Source organism: Sturnira hondurensis, unplaced genomic scaffold, assembly GCF_014824575.4.
Source record: "Sturnira hondurensis isolate 20B ecotype Veracruz unplaced genomic scaffold, ASM1482457v3 Scaffold0007222, whole genome shotgun sequence".
Classification (NCBI taxonomy): domain Eukaryota; kingdom Metazoa; phylum Chordata; class Mammalia; order Chiroptera; family Phyllostomidae; genus Sturnira; species Sturnira hondurensis.
The window spans coordinates 2,760,116-2,776,942 of NW_028079853.1; the positions used below are offsets into that span (position 1 = coordinate 2,760,116).

The 16,827-nt window shown below is 34.8% G+C and overlaps 1 protein-coding gene across 1 annotated transcript in view; it reads right to left on the reverse strand.

The window, feature by feature from the left end:
* STXBP5L (syntaxin binding protein 5L) overlaps positions 1 to 16,827 on the reverse strand; it is a 340,069-nt gene that overhangs the window by 268,706 nt on the left and 54,536 nt on the right. Inside the window, exon 5 of the mRNA XM_037051540.1 lies at positions 16,055 to 16,155. Within this exon, the coding sequence (XP_036907435.1) occupies positions 16,055 to 16,155 (101 nt within the window). The remainder of the gene's footprint in view (positions 1 to 16,054; positions 16,156 to 16,827) is intronic.

Sequence of the window (16,827 nt, forward strand, 5' to 3'; positions counted from 1 at the left end):
AGTGATCAGACAAGAAAAAGAAATAAAAGGCATCCAAATTGCAGAGGAGGAAACAAAACTGTCATTGCTTGCAGATGATATGATGATGTACATTGAAAATCTAAAGACTTCACTAAAAAAATTACTTGACCTAATAAATGAATCTGGCAAAACAGCAGGCTACAAAGTCAGTATTCAGAAATCAAAGGCATTTTTGTACACTAACCATGGAATATCAGAAACATAAATCAGGGGGAAAAACCCATTTTATGTAGCAACAAGAAAAATAAACTACTTAGGAATAAACCTACCCCATGCGATAAAAGACCAGTACTCAGAAAAGTACACAACACTGAAGAAAGAAACTAAGGAAGACATAGATAAATGGAAGTATATATCATATTCATGGATGGGAAGAATTAACATCATCAAAATGTCCATACTATCCAAAGCAATTTATAGATTCAACACAATCCTTATTAAAATGCCAATGACATATATCACAGATATAGAACATTTCAAAAATTTATATGGAACCATAACCAACCCTGAACAGCCACAGCAATTTTGAGAAAGAAAAGTAGAAGGGATCATAATACTTGACATAAAACTGTATTTACAAGGCCAAAGTATTCAAAAACAGTCTGATACTGGCATAGAAACAGACACATAGATCAATGGAACAGAATAGAGAGCCCAGAAATAAACCCAAGTCTCTGTGGTCAATTAATATTTGACAAAAGGACAAAAGCATTAAACGAAGTAAAAATAGTCTCTTCAACAAATGGTGTTGGGAGATCTGGACATCTACATTCAAAAAAAGTAAACTTGATCACCAACTTATACCATACACAAAAAACAAATTCAAGGTGGATGAAAGACTTAAATATAAGTCACAATACCATAAAAGTCCTAGAGGACAACGTATGGAGGAAATGTTAGATATTCCGAGCAGCAATATTTTCATCAGTATGTCCCCTAGAACAAGGGACACAAAGGAAAGAATAAACAACTTTTTATTTCATCAAAATAAAAAATTTTTGCATGGCTAACGAAGACAGAAGTAAAATGAAAAGGGAAACAACCATATGGAAAATATACTTGCCAATGATACCTCAGACAAGGGATTGATCTCCAAAATATAAAGAACTTACATGACTCCACCCCAGAAAGACAAACAACCCAATTAATAAAAAGGCAAAGGACTTGAACAGACACTTCTCCAAGGAGGACATACAGAGGGCCCAGAGACATATGAAAGGATGTTCAGCACCAATAGCCATCAGAGAGATTCAAATTAAAGCCACTATGAAAAAGAATAATGTTCAATATAGCCACTTGCACAATGAAAGTGAAAATTCTAAGAACTTCCAGGTTTCTGTAGTAAGTCCTGAAGCAGCAGGTTGTATAGGACAATAACAATGGAATACACAAAGAGGATCCCAATAGGATTAGAACTATTCCTTGAACTAATACCACTTTTTCTGTCATCTTTATTAACTAGAAACTAGACGGTTGATGATAAAATTGTTTCATCTATGTCAGCGTCCAAATCATGGGTAGTGGTTAAACAACCAACTAAGAAGCATCCCAGAGTTTATCTGAACCCCCCAAAAGAGTAATATAAAATATTTAAGATGATTGACATAGATGAAGGAGAGGACATTACACATTTGCTGTATAGTTGATGACCATAAACGACTAGATCTATTACCTTAGAGAACTTAATTAATTGTATTTAATAGTCACTTTCATTTGTAATGTATTTCTAACATTACCTCCTACAAAATGAAGAATTTTCTGTTATATGTGAACCTCAGAAAAATAACCTTGTTCGTACATCCATATCCACTATTATTCTTCTGTAATAAATCATCTAAGATGGTCTAACTTCATTCATTTATCTAAACTTCATTGAATAATTCTTTATAAAAGAATTGTTCTTTTATTACAACACACCTACTTTTTCCCCTTAAAGACATACCATGTAATAGAAAAGATAAGACAAATAGACAAGAAAAATAAAAGTTAAATTGTTAATTACTATGAAGACTCCAAAGGAGAAAAAAATTCCAGTAATGAAAATCAAGGAAAGCTAATGTAGAAAACTGTATTTGAATTGGGGCATTACTAATCAAATAACTCTGTAATTTGATAAACATACTGCAATCTGCCCAGAAAGTATCCAGACATGTAAAATGAAAAATAGAGACATTTATTGAAGATACAAGGTAGACGACACATTATACATAGGATAATGATGCCTCAGTCCCCTTCAAAGTAAGCACCATGGGACCTCACACAGTTCTTCCATTTGCCATCAGCTGCCCCATCCTATTTTCCTGAATCTCACTGATGGTCTGAAATCTCTTCCCTTTCAAAGGTTACTTTAGTTTTGGAAAAATCCAGCAGTAAAAAGGCCCCAAATCTGGGCTGTACTGAGGTTGAGTCACCTAGGTGATTTGATGTTTCACCACAAAACTCTGCATGAGATGTGACATATGACCAGGAGCATTGTTGTGATGAAGCTACCAATCACCAGGTGCCTATAGCTATGGCCTTCTGAATCACCTGAATGGTTTCTAGGGGGGAATATTCAAGCTTAATGCAAAATTTAATGTAGGTTCACTGCTCTACTTGCTCAGTCATTTTGTATGGCAATGACCACACAGTCCACATGCTCATTCAACAGCATCTACCACCCCTACTGACTAGTACAGTAGAATCATTATTGTTTATGTATGTGCATTCCAGTCCACTCTCTCTGGCTGCCAAGCTACATCGATGTTGTGCAAACCATTCTCATTATATTAACAGGGTTTGACTTTTTCCAGACAGACCTCTTACTGTAGTAACTATATGGTGTCAAATGGGTGTTAGACTTCCCAGGGTGATCCTTACAAGGTATACAAATGTCTAAACACTATGTTGTATAACAAAAACTAATATAATGCATGCCGACTGTAACTGAAAAAATTGAAAAAGAAAGAACTATTAAATTATACCAACAATTCTTAATTTTTGATGTAAATAAATATGTCATTAAAATCTATTCCCAGATTCCAGCCACACAAATGTGACTCCATGGGATGTGACATATGACTGACATTTTAACAAGTATGCTCAGTACTTGCTATCGAAAATTAAGTCCATAGGCCAGTAGCATGGATATCATCTGGAAACTTAGTAGAATTTAAAATCTCAGGTTCTACCCCAGAATCAGAAACTACACTTATGAAGAACCTTCTGGGGGGTTGTACACACATTACAGTTTAGGAAGCACTTCTCTAGGTGATTCTGATACAAATAATCTGTGAACTACTTTATAAGGAACACTGTTCTATGGTTGAATGCTGCTTACTTACCCTTAAGTTTTAGGATAAGAACCTAAATTGCTATGTTAATAGTGAGGATAAAGTCTTGTGACTACATAGTTCCCCTGAACAGCTAATGATAATTATAATGATGATAAGAACCACAACTACATAGCTGCCCTCAGATTTCCTAAGCATTTTAAGTCAAAGACTGATATTTGGGAATTTTTATAGGAAATCTCAAAATTATGAAAGAAAAGATAAACAATTAAAATTTCTTGAAGAAAGAATCTGATAGTTTTGAATGATCTGTACCTAACTAGAATTATTATACAATAGACAAAATTAAACAGATAAGTAAAAATTCAGTTGAATTTCATTCACAGTCTTAAAGAGCTATTCATCAACTAACCAGACAGTATAAAACTTCGTCAATTTTGTTGTCTATAGTTAGTTGGAAAACTATCAAACATAAGGCAAATTTTAAAAATAAGTCTAATCTCTGGAGTTCCACAAGGAATAAGATCATAATTTCTAACAAATGCAACACTGAGAAGCTTACTTTCATTCTCCCACAGCAAAAGATATTACATTTTCTACCTTTACTTAAATTTACAGAATATTTCAATTTTTGAATGATAGAATTGTATTGGTGGAGGCAATGTGGAGAGCAGGAATGAGTCACTGGTCTCCTGGTAAGTGTGATAAAAATAGAAGTATAATGGGAAGCCATAATCCTATCCCATCCAGCAGTAACAAAGTGCCTCGATCTATCTCAGGTGTTAGTGAAGGACAACTAGGGAAACTAAACTTTTACTGATACTTTCACATGTTAGTAACAAGAGGACATCTGTCATTCTCTTGCCAAAGCAATGTCAAAACAACCCACCCAAACAGAAGGTTTAAATAAGACTTAGGGTACCATAACACAATAACCAAAATGTTTAGTCTTAATTTGTCCTCACTTGAGTACTTTTTTTCATTGCTTTTTAGAGAGTGGAGGGGAAGAGAGGAGGGGGAGGGGAGAGAAGAGAGAAAGAAAAAAGAGAAAGGAAGAAATAAACATCAATATGAGGGAGAAACATCAGATAGTTGCCTCCTGTATGCACCTTCACCAGGGATAAACCTGGAACCTGAGTACATTCCCTAACTGGAAATAGATCCCATGACCTTTCAATATATGTAACTATGCTCCAACCAACTGAGCCACACCACCCAGGGCTAAAATATCCAGTTTTAATTTTTTAAAAAATCATTCATGGTACCGAGAAATAGAAAAATTTCAACTAGGATAAAAAAAGAATGATACCAACACCAAGATAATAAAAATGTTACAATTCACTAATAAATATTTAAAAGAAGCTATCACAAAAGTACAAGCAATTATTAATAAAATGAAATGAAAAAACTAGAAAGTCTCAGCGAAGAAACAGGAGAAAAAAAGACAACCAAATGCAAATTTTACTACTAAATACAATGAAAAATTTAAAACCTATGTTATAAATAGGTATATTCTCAATGGCAGAATGGAGGAGACAGAAGAAGGAGTCTGTGAACTCAAAGATAAAACAATGAAAATTATCCAATCTGAAGAAACATAAAATAGATGTAATTTAGTACCAAAGACTCAGAAACCTGTGGGACAAAAACAAAAGATACAATTATGTTATAAAGTCCCAGAAGACAAGGAAAATAGAATGGGATTGAAAAAGTACTCCAAGAAATAAGGTCTAAAAATTCCCAAATTTGACAAATGACAAATAAAAAATATTCAAAACACTGGGAATAACTATACAGGAAAAACCCAAAGAAATAAAACCAAGACAGTTGAAAGCCAAACATCTGAAAACTAACAAAAGATAAGAAAAGCTATCAGAGAGATGCAAATCAAAACCACAATGAGATACCACTTAACACCAGTCAGAATGGCTACCATAAACAAAGAAACAAACAACAAGTGTTAGAGAGGTTGTGGGGAAAAGGGGACTCTAGTTCACTGTTGGTGGGATTGCAGACTGGTACAACCACTATGGAAAACAGCAGAGAACTTTCCAAGAAGACTAAAAATGGACGTGCCTTTTGACCCAGCAATTCCACTGTTACGAGTATATCCTAAGAACACTGAAGCACCAATCCAAAAGAACCTATGCACCCCAATGTTCATAGCAGCACAATTTACGATAGCCAAGAGTTGGAAGCAACCTAGATGCCCATCGGTCAATGACTGGATCAAAAAACTATGGTACATTTACACAATGGAATTCTATGCTGCAGAAAGGAAGAAGGAGCTCCTATCCTTTGCAGCATCCTGGATGGAATTAGAAAGCATTATGCTGAGCGAAATAAGCTAGGCAGTGAAAGACAAATACCATATGATATCACCTTTAACAGGAATCTAAACAACAAAACAAACAAGCAAGCAAAATGTAACCAAAGACACTGAAATACAAAAGGTTCTGACAGTGTCCAGAGGGGAGAGGGGAGAGAATCACAGGGGAAAAGGGGAAGGATTCACATGAACAAGTATAAAGGACACATGGACAATAACTAAGGTGGGGGGCGGAGATGGGAGGGAGGTGGGGAGCACTGGGGGTGGGGCAGGGTTGGGACTACAAGACAGAAAACTGTACTTGAACAAGAGTTAAATAAAAATTTTTAAAAAAAGAAGAGAAAAAATCTTCTAGGCAGCAAGAGAGAAAAACACCTTACTTATATAGGAAAAAATGGCAATGATGGCAGATTTCTCATCAGAAAACAGAAGGCCAGGAGGAAGCAGAACACTATTCAAGTGATTAAAGAAAATAACTCTTAACCCAGAGTTTTACATCCACCAAAAATATCTCTCAGGAACAAAGGAAAAATCATAACATTAGGTGAAGCTATACTAAAAATCTGTCATTACAAGACCAACTCTAAAAAATGGTTAAAAAGTTCACTAACCCAAAAGGAAATGATAAAAGAAGAAATTTTTACTATCAAGTATGAAGAAAAAAACAAAGTAAAAATGTGAATAAATACAATATATTTTCCTTCTCCTCTTAAGTTTCCTAAATTAAGTTTGATGGTTGAAGTAAAAATTATTACCCATTCTGATGTGGTTCTGAATATATTTACAGAAAAATTTACTATAAAAGGTGGGACAAAAATAGGTTTACAGTTGTGAGAACATGAAACACAGTTTATTCTTATATTATTATTTATTATTTATTACATTATTTCCACATGAACAACTGTAAATCTATTTTGCCACACCCTGTAAATAAGGGAAGTGAAAAAGGAAATATTCATTGAAACAGGAAAAATGCAATAGCAGTAGACTGTGACACATTGTTTATACATATAATGAGATGTCTACAGCAACCAGTAAAAAAAGTGGAGTGATACAAAAAGATACACTAAAAATTTTTCATTGATATGTAATTAATTAATTTTTAAAAAGACACTAGAAATTAAACTACAGATAAATAAAAATGGAATTCTAAAAAAATGTTCAATGAAAACACATGAAGAAAAAAAAAAGTAGAACAAGCAGACAAAACATAAAATGAGAACTTCAGGCCTAAAATATCAATAATTACATGACATGTAAATAATTAAAATGCACAAGAAGAGTAAATGAGTGGATAAAAAAACTGTGGTACATGTACACAAGGGAATACTATGCAGCAGAAAGAAAGAAGGAAGTCCTTCCCTTTGTGGCAAAGGGAAGGAACTGGACAGCATTATGCTAAGTGAAATAAGCCAGTTAGTGAAAGACAAATAACATAATCTCACCTATAAGTGGAACCTAATCAACAAAACAGGTGTACAGAAAACAACCAGATACATGGAAATAAAGAACAAACTGGCAGCAAACAAAGAGGAGGGGGACAATGGGGGAAAGAAGGAGAAGGGTTGTCAAGGAACATATATAAAGGACCCATGGACAAAAACAACAGGAGGAAGAGGACTGAATGTGGGAAGTGGGGATGGGTGGGGCAGGGAGAGTGCAATGGAAGGAAAATAAGTACTACTATAATTGAACAATAAAAAACAATAACATATTAGAAAAATCACTCAATTATACACTGTATAGAAGGAACTTTAAATATACTGACATGAGTAGGGTGAAAGTAACAGGAAGAACAAAGATATATCATGCAAACAATCAAAAGAAAGCAGGAATGGCTATATTGATATCAGATATTTAAAAATTCACTGGAAAGACAATGATCAGAGAGAGAGATTATGTAAATATTAAAAGGTCAACCCATCAAGGAGACATACTAATTCCAAATGAGCATACAACCAAACAACAGGTTATAAAATATGTAAAACACAAAATAATAGAACTAAAAAAAGAAAATCTCAGATTCTGGAAGGAAATTTCAATACTGTCTCTAGCAAATCAGTAAAGATACAAAAGAACCCAAAACCACTACTGATCAACAGCAACTAATCAACATTTACAGAATAATCTGACAAATAAGGTTGAAATAAGTATACTTTTCTAGAACCCACAAATGTACACCAAGATATACCATATCCTGAGCTAAAAAACAAACATCAACAAATTTAAAATAATTCAAGCCACATAGAATATGTTCTCTAAATACAAGAGAATCAACATAGAAATCAATTTATTAAAAACATAATAGAAAAAATATCCAAATACTTGGGCCCTGGCCAGGTGGCTCAGTTGGTTGCAGCATCATCCCACACACCAAAAGTTGTGGGCTCAACTCCTGGTCATGACACATACATAGGTTGCAGGTGTGATGTCTGGTCATAATCTCTTTGTCTCTCTTCCTCTCTCTCTAAAATCAATAAATATATCCTCTGGTAAAGATTTTTTTAAAAACATGCAAAAATCTCCAAATATTTGGAACTAAGCAACATGCCTAAAAGATGAGTCTAGGAAGTCATCATCACAAGAACATTTGCCAATGATACCTTGGGCAAGGGTTTGATCTCCAAAATGTATAAAGAATTCACATGACTCCACATAAGGAAGACAAACAATCAAATTTTTTAAAAATGGGCAAAAGACCTGAACAGACACTTCTCCAAGGGGGACATACAGAGGTCCCACAGACACATTAAAAAATGCTCAACATCACTAGCCATAAGCTAGATGCAAATTAAAACCACAATGAGATACCACTTCACACCAGTCAGAATGGCCATTAAATCAACAAACAACTGCTGGTGAGGTTGTAGAGAAAAGGGAACCCTCGTACACTGTTGATGGGAATGCAGACTGGTGCAGCCACTATGGAAAACAGTATGGGATTTCCTAAAAAAACTAAAGATGGAACTACCTTTCAATCCAGCAATCCCACTGCTGGGATGATACCCAAGAATAGTGAATCAGTAATTCAAAAGAACCTATGCACCCCAGTGTTCACAGCAGCATTATTTACAACAGCCAAGAGCTGGAAAGAACCTAAATGCCCATTAGTACAAGAGTGGATAAAAAAACTGTGGTACATTTATATAATGGAATACTACTCAGCCATTAAAAAGAAGAAAAATTTACCCTTTGTAACAGAATAGATGGACCTGAAGAACATCATGGTAAGTGAAATAAGCCAGTCAGAGAAAGACAACTACCATATGATTTCACTCATATGTGGAATCTAATGAACAAACTGAACTAACAAGAACAATAGAGAAAAACTCATAGAGAGCAGGATGACATCTTTGGTAGGGGTATTAGGGGGTAGAGGGATTGAGCAAAGAGGAGAAAGGACTCATGAGCATGAACAACAGTGTTGTGACTGCAAGAGTTAGGGGGTTATAAGGGGGATAAATAGTAATGGAAAAATGCAATTAAAAATTATAAAAAGGAAATATACCTAATGTTAAAAAAGAATAAGAAAAATAACGTGATCATATCAATTGAAGTAGAAGTAGCATCTGACAAAATTCAACACTCATTCATAATAAAAACTATCAAAAATCATATTTGAGGGTATTGTGTCAACTTCATAAAGAACAGCTACAAGAAAACCGACAATTAACACTATATTAACACTAGTGAAATGACTGAATCCTTCCCACCTAAAATTAAGAACAGGCAAAAATGGCTGCTCTAATCACTCTTCTTAAACATAGTATTGGAAGTTCTAGACAGTGCAAGAAAGCAACAAAAGGAAATAAAGGCATGTAGATCAGAAAGGAAGAAATAAAGCTTCCCTATTTGCTGATAAACATGATGGGCTACTTAGAAAATCCCAAGGAATCTACAAAGAAACTCTTAGAACTAATATTAATTCAGAGAATTACTTCATACAAGATAACATATAAAACTCAACTGTATTTCTATATATCAGCAATGAATGTGGAAGCTGAAATTTAAAATGCAGTACCATTTAAAATCACTCAAAATATGATATACTGAGATAGAAATGTAAAAAGCAATTATAGAATTTATATGCTAAAAGCTACAAGACCCAGATGAAAGAAATAAAAGATCTAAGTCAATAGATATACTGTGGTCATAGATTTTGATACTCGATATAATAAAAACATCAAATAAGTTTTATAAAACTCTGGAAAGATATTTTTGTAGATTTTGTAGACATCTTTGTTCTAAAATTACATGAAAAGGCAAAGAAATCAGAATAGCTAAAGCAATTGTGAAAAAGAATAATACAGTAGGAGAAATCTGTCTATCCAATTTCAAGACCTAATATACAGCTACCATAATTAACACTGTGTGACACTGGTAGAGGGACAGACACATGGATTAATGGAACAGAATAGAGAACACAGGGAAATAAACCCACTTAACATGTCCAACATACTTTTGACAAATTTGAGAGGCAATACAATGAAAGAGGTCAACAAATGGTACTGGAAAACTGGATATCTATTAAGACAAAAAAGAAGCTCCAGCTAACCTGCAAACCTTATACAAAAATAACTTAAAACAGAGCATACATTTATATGTAAAACATAAAACTTTAAAGAATAAGAGAAAATTCTCTGAATCTAGGACTAAGCAACAAATTCTTAGATTTTATGCAAAGTATGACCCATAATGAATGAATTAATACACTGGGCTTCATAAAAATTTCAAATATTTTCTCTATGAAAGACCCTATTAATAGAGTCTTAACAAACAATTGACTGGGAGAAAATATTTGCAAACCAAATATTTAACAAAGGACTAGAAAATTTATTTAGAATAAATATTAAAATTATCAAAACTGGTTTAAAAAGAGGACAAAGGTCTAATAAACTGAAAATCATTGCTTTCATTGAAGTCTCAGAAAAAATTACAACCCCAAATCTCTACATAAAAAGTTCTTATGAAACCAAAAATCAAAAGGAGACAAAATCAAGGGCACTAGACAAATTTGAAGAATACCACAAATAGAAAAAAAAACCCTGGTATAATATATACAAGTAATTGAAGGTCTGTATATCATAGCCTACATATAGAATTTTACTTGAAAGTCATATAAAATGGCTCAATGCTTTCCCCAACATTATATAATATAATTTATATATAGTTGCTGTCTTTAAAGATTGTAGGACCAAAGGCTGAAGGATTTTTAAAAGAACACTAAAATGGATTTCTGGCCAAGATGGAGGCACAGATAGACACACTGTGCTTCCTCACAAAACCAAAGGACAACAACAATTTAAAAACAGAAACTAACCAGAACTGACAGCAAACCAAACTGCATGAAACTCCAACAAACAAGGAGTTAAAAAAGACACATTCATCCAAACCAGTAGGAGGGGCAGAGTCAGGCAGCCAGGATGGAGAGGACTTGTGGCAAGGCAGCAGTTGGCAGACAGGGTGGTCCCACATTCATGCGCAGATAAACCAGGTGAAACAAAGCAGGAGTGGAAACTCCCAGCCTCACAGGAAAGTTCATTGGGGAGACCCACAGGGTCCTAGAACCTACACAAGCTCACCCACATGGGAATCAGCACCAGAAAGGCCCAGTTTGCTTGGGGAAAGTGGGGGAAGTGACTGAAATCCAGCAGAGAGAAGAGCAAGTGCCAGTGTTCCCTCTCAGACCTCTCCCCCACATACAGTGTCACAACATAGCAATGTGGATTACCCTGCCTGGAAAACACATAAGGCTTCACCCCTCAGTACATAACAGGTGCATCAAGACAAAAAAATGGCCCCAATGAAAGAACACATCAAAGCTCCAGAAAAAATACAACTAAGTTATGGAGAAACAGCCAGCCTAACAGATGCACAGTTCAAAATACTGGTGATCAGGATGCTCACAGAATTGGTTGAGTATGGTCACAAATTAGATGAAAAAATGAAGGCTACACTAAGTGAAATGAAGCAAAATGTATAAGGAATCAAGAGTGATGGGAAGGAATCTGGGACTCAAATCAATGGAGTGGACCAGAAGGAAGAAAGAAACAACCAAACAGAAAAGAATGAAGAAACAAGAATTCAAAAAAATGAGGAGAGGCTTAAGGACCTCCAGGACATCTTTAAACGTTCCAACATCTGAATTATAGGGGTACCAGAAGGGGAAGAGGAACAGCAACAAGTGGAAAGCTTATTTGAACAAATAATAAAGAACTTCCCCAATCTGGCAAAGGAAATAGAATTCTAGGAAATCCAGGAAGCTCAGAGAGTCCCAAAGAAGTTGGACCCAAAGCAGAACACACTAAGGCACATCATAATTACATTAGCCAAGATTAAAATGAAGGAGAGAATTCTAAAAGCAGCAAGAGATAAGACAGTCACCTACAAAGGCGTTCCCATCAGACTGTCAGCAGATTTCTCAAAACAAACCTTACAGGCAAGAAGGGGCTGGAAAGAAGTATTCCGAGTCATGAAATCCAAAGACCTACATCCAAGATTGCTCTACCCAGCAAAGCTTTCATTTAGAATGAAAGGGAGGATAAAGTGCTTTTCAGATAAGGTCAAGTTCAAGGAGTTCATCATCACCAAGCCCTTATTATATGAAATGTTAAAGGAATTTATCTAAGAAAAAGAAGATAAAAATATGAACAGTAAAATGACAGCAAACTCAGTTATTAACAACCACATCTAAAACAAAAACAAAAACAAACTAAGCAAACAACTAGAACAGGAACAAAATCACAGAAATGGAGATCACATGGAGCATTATCAACAGGGGAGTGTGAAGGGGAGAGAAGGGGGAAAAGGTACAGAGAATAAGTAGCATAGATAGTTGGTAGAAAACAGACAGGGGGAGGGTAAGAATAGTATGGGAAAAGTAGAAGCCAAAGAACTTATATGCATGACACATGGACATGAACTAAAGGCAGGCAAGTGGGTGGGAGGGGATGTTCAGGGTGGAGGGGAGTGAAGGAGGGTTAATGGGACAAGTATAATAGAATAATCAATAAAATATATTTTGAAAAACACTAAAATGTATAGCATAAATTATATATATGGCATAAGCATATATAGAAATTTACATAATTAAATAGCTAATTTAAGAGGATTTAAGAGTTCCAAAAGATGCTTGGTTAAATTTTCCTTTATAGATATAATCTTCTCGTTAACCATACATTTAAAGATAATTTTCCCCCGCCACCATAAACTGCAATAGTTAATGATTATTCTCCAGTCAAGTGTTAATGATTATTCTCAATTTTAAGAAAATGAATTTCTTTTTCTTTGTATCAGGTTCCCAGCCTGAGGTGCTGGAGTTAGACATGCTCCCAAATCAATGAGGAAAAGTGACCCCCTCATCACATGGGTGAAGGGGAGAGGTGGCAGGGAGCCTAGCCCCAGGGATGAGTTGAAAACTGGAGGCTGAGCAGACTCCTAAGTCCCAGGACCTCTGTCTGCTGCAGCCCCCAAGGTTGGGTGGACCCTCTAGAATGGTTGTCTGCAGGGGGCACTCTACCTGCACCTGCTGGGAGTGAGAAGATTGCAAGAGGTGGGAATCAAATCTTCCTTCTGGGGCACCAGGTCAACTGGAGAAAGGGGCAGGGACCCCAAGGCAAAAGTGGTGAAGGGCCGGTGGAGTAGAGGGGGTCCCCTGCCTTCCATTACCCAGAGTGCTAACCTGTCTGTTCCCCAGTTTCTCCCTTCAAGTGTTTCTGGCAACCACGGACATTGATAGTTTCATTAGTGGACTTCCTGCTCATAGACCCTACAGTTCATCAATGCCTCCCCATTATTCACTCAAACACACACACACACACACACACACACACACACACACACAAATACTGTGGGGGAAAAAGGTATATATCACATTTTTTAAAAATTTTATTTATTTATCTTTAGAGGGGAAAGGAAGGAGAGAGAGAGAAAAATATTAATGTATGGTTGTCTCTGGTGTGTCCCCTGCCAGGAACTGGCCTGCAACCCAGGCATGTGCCCTGACTGGGAATCGAACCGCAATTGTCTGGTTCGCAGGCCCGCGCTCAATCCACTGAGCTACACCAGTCAGGGCTCACATTTTTGTAAGCATTGATATAGGCAATGCTTGTAAGGTTCCCATAATTTAAACTTGCCCCAAATCTGTCAGTTTACATTTTTATGTTGCTTACAATTAAATCCACCTCAACTGAGAAAATAAAAGTAGTATTGGCCATCACAACCAATCATTCCTTCCCCTCAAATGGGCCATAAAAGGGGCCAGAAAATTTCCTTCAATATTCCAATTGTGAGGGGAAAATAACCCATTCTATCCATCTATACAAAAGTGTATGGCCAAAATATTCAAACCATTTAAACAAACAAAATATTAGGATGGCAATATCTGAGGAGATAATATATTCAGTGTAAAGAAACAGAAATAGTATAACATCTCTTAACTGACCTTTAATTTTAATATCCTAAAATTTCTGTTATATTACTTGTTTTAAAGTTTAAAAATAACCAAAATTAGATGTAAACTAAAGAACTCTTCTCATTCCACATTTCTTGCTCTTCTTTTTTTATAGATCCCTTAAACATAAACAGTCTGTGTTTATTTGTGGGTGAGAAATAACGATCCAAAAGAATATCTATGGTGTAGGAGGAAGCAAAAGGCATCTAGGTAAGCAAGTATAATTAGAAGCAAATAATTTGATGCATGCAGGAGAAACCATACAGTAGTTGAATGAAAGTGAGAAGGATACCTTGGTGAAGAAATAATCAGCAAGAAAAAATAATATGTGAAACAAGGAATGAATTCCATTCTTTAATTTAAAAAAAATTAACAAGTGAACATAGCCAAGAACTCAGTAGGGGATGTAACAAGCGTAGTGAAACATTTTAATTGCTTTGGCAACAGAACCACCATCTTAAGCTAGTAATATCATGGTGATAAAAACACAAATAAATGAAGTAAACAGGAAAAAAAGAAAAGAAACCTATCTAATTTTAGCGAATATCTAAAATATAAATATTTTCATCTGAAAAGATATTGGCCCTGGCTGATGTGGCTCAGTGGATTGAGTGCCAGCCTGCAAATCAAAAGGTTGCTGGTTCAATTCCCAGCCAGGGTACAAACCTGGATTGCAGACCAGGTCCCCAGTAGGGGGAACGCAAGAGGCAATCACACATTGATGCTTCTCTCCCTTTCTCTCTCCTTTTCCCTCTCTCTAAAAAATAGATAAATAAATAAAATCTTTAAAAAAGATACTGGACACAATAAAAATTTCCATTGATACTGAATGCTAAAATACTGAAGACATAATATTCATGAATACTACTAAAAATATTGAAGGTTAATATTTTAAATAGTATAGTATATATAGGAGAAGAAAAAGAAAAAGCTTCAGAAAAGACTATCTGGATAGCTGCCATCCTTTTTTTCTCACTATTCCTATAAAAAACAGCTTTATTTAGCTGAGCACTGCCTATAGTGATAATTCCTTATGACCATTCAATAAAATTAATATTATCTTGAGCTCTCAGAAGTGGCTGCCTGCCTCTATTATTCACCTACATCAGTTTGAACAATGATCATTAATCTGTGTAAATTTACTTCTCAGAGGTTTCTTTTTCTTTCACAAACATCAAGTTTTCCTGTGATGACCCTTCCAATTTACTGCAAATTGTATGACTGCTCTCTAAATAATAAACAAATATTAGAATGTTTTATAGTTAAAGTACAAAGACAGACAATAAAATATAATTTTACTTTGAAGTATATTATTAGTTAAGTGGGTGTGTGCTATGTTCCAGGTCTGGCTGAATCTAATATTCGAAACTTTAAAATTTGGTACAACTTGTTACACATAAAAATCTAATAACATTTTATACCCATTCATATAATTTTCTCTTTCTGATTATTAATATTTCATTCTAAAATGGGAATAGAAATCTTGATCAAATTGCCATCTTAAACATGAACCTTGAATATGCAGTATTGCTCACCAGTTAGTACCAACATTTTTTGATATCTAAAACTTGTGTCTCAGAATTTTTTTAATGTTAAAAAATATTTAAGCAAAAGGATGAAAGTGTATGAAGTAACTGCCATGATCAAAAGTATAAAAATAAGTTTACTATTTACTTCCCTCAGATTCTAGGTCAAGGTTTGCAGCACCCTGCTTAGGGAAAAGAATACATCATTGCTGAAGTGCTGCTTTATAGCAAGGAGGAGAGATATATTAGAAGCTTCTTATTAGCAGATGATGACTAAATCTATACCAATTATGAGTTTTCTATGAAAATTAATTATCCTAAAAGCAACCATATACATTACATTATTTCCAGCTACTAAGATTATGGGAAAAAATCTTCCATAAGTTAACCTATAACTTGCTCAGGAAGTAATTTTATTGTACCTTAGTAAATGGTTTAACTCATAAATTCTTACCGTTCTCGATTAAATTTAAGAGAATGAAGAATAGCTGGTCTTTTTTGTCTAAGGTTCCACAAATGAAGTGTATCATCTGAACCTGCACTGACCAAAGCACCCTGGAACAAAAAGACAACAAATTTAGCAAGTGATTTATTTAATTTAGGGTTTATTGTGAAGCAAAAACAACAAGCTGATTTGCTGATTTTTTCACTGCCTAAAGAATTATTTGAATCTATATAACCTAGAAATACATGGAAGGTCAACTGCATATACTCCACTCAGGAAGCCTAAGAAAACTGAAGTGGAAGAAGCAAGTAAACTACAGCATAGGGATTGGTCAGGATGACTACCTCAAGAAATATGCATATACTAATACAGAGGAAAATTATTGTAAACATCATTGTGACTATTAAGGATTTGTTTCTATTGTCTTTGGGGAAAACTTAGTTTATTTTCTCTGTCTTTACCATTGACACCTACACTATATATAGCTTTGCAGAGAAGCAAAAATCCAACCTAGTTTTAAAATTCAATCTAGTAACATAAAAACTCTCCATTTGTAATATTTTTTTATATACTATAGTTGGAAAGTATATATTATTCCTAAGAAAGCATATTTGGTATAGTTTAATTTGTTTTTATAGTTCAAGAAACTTCAGCTCTGATAAAAGAACCATCTATAATAAAAGAAGACATTTCTCCAAATAGAACTCAGTGTAACTTCAAAAATATTGTTATGATTATGTTTATACAACATCTCCAAATACAAATAAATCCTATTTCAAATA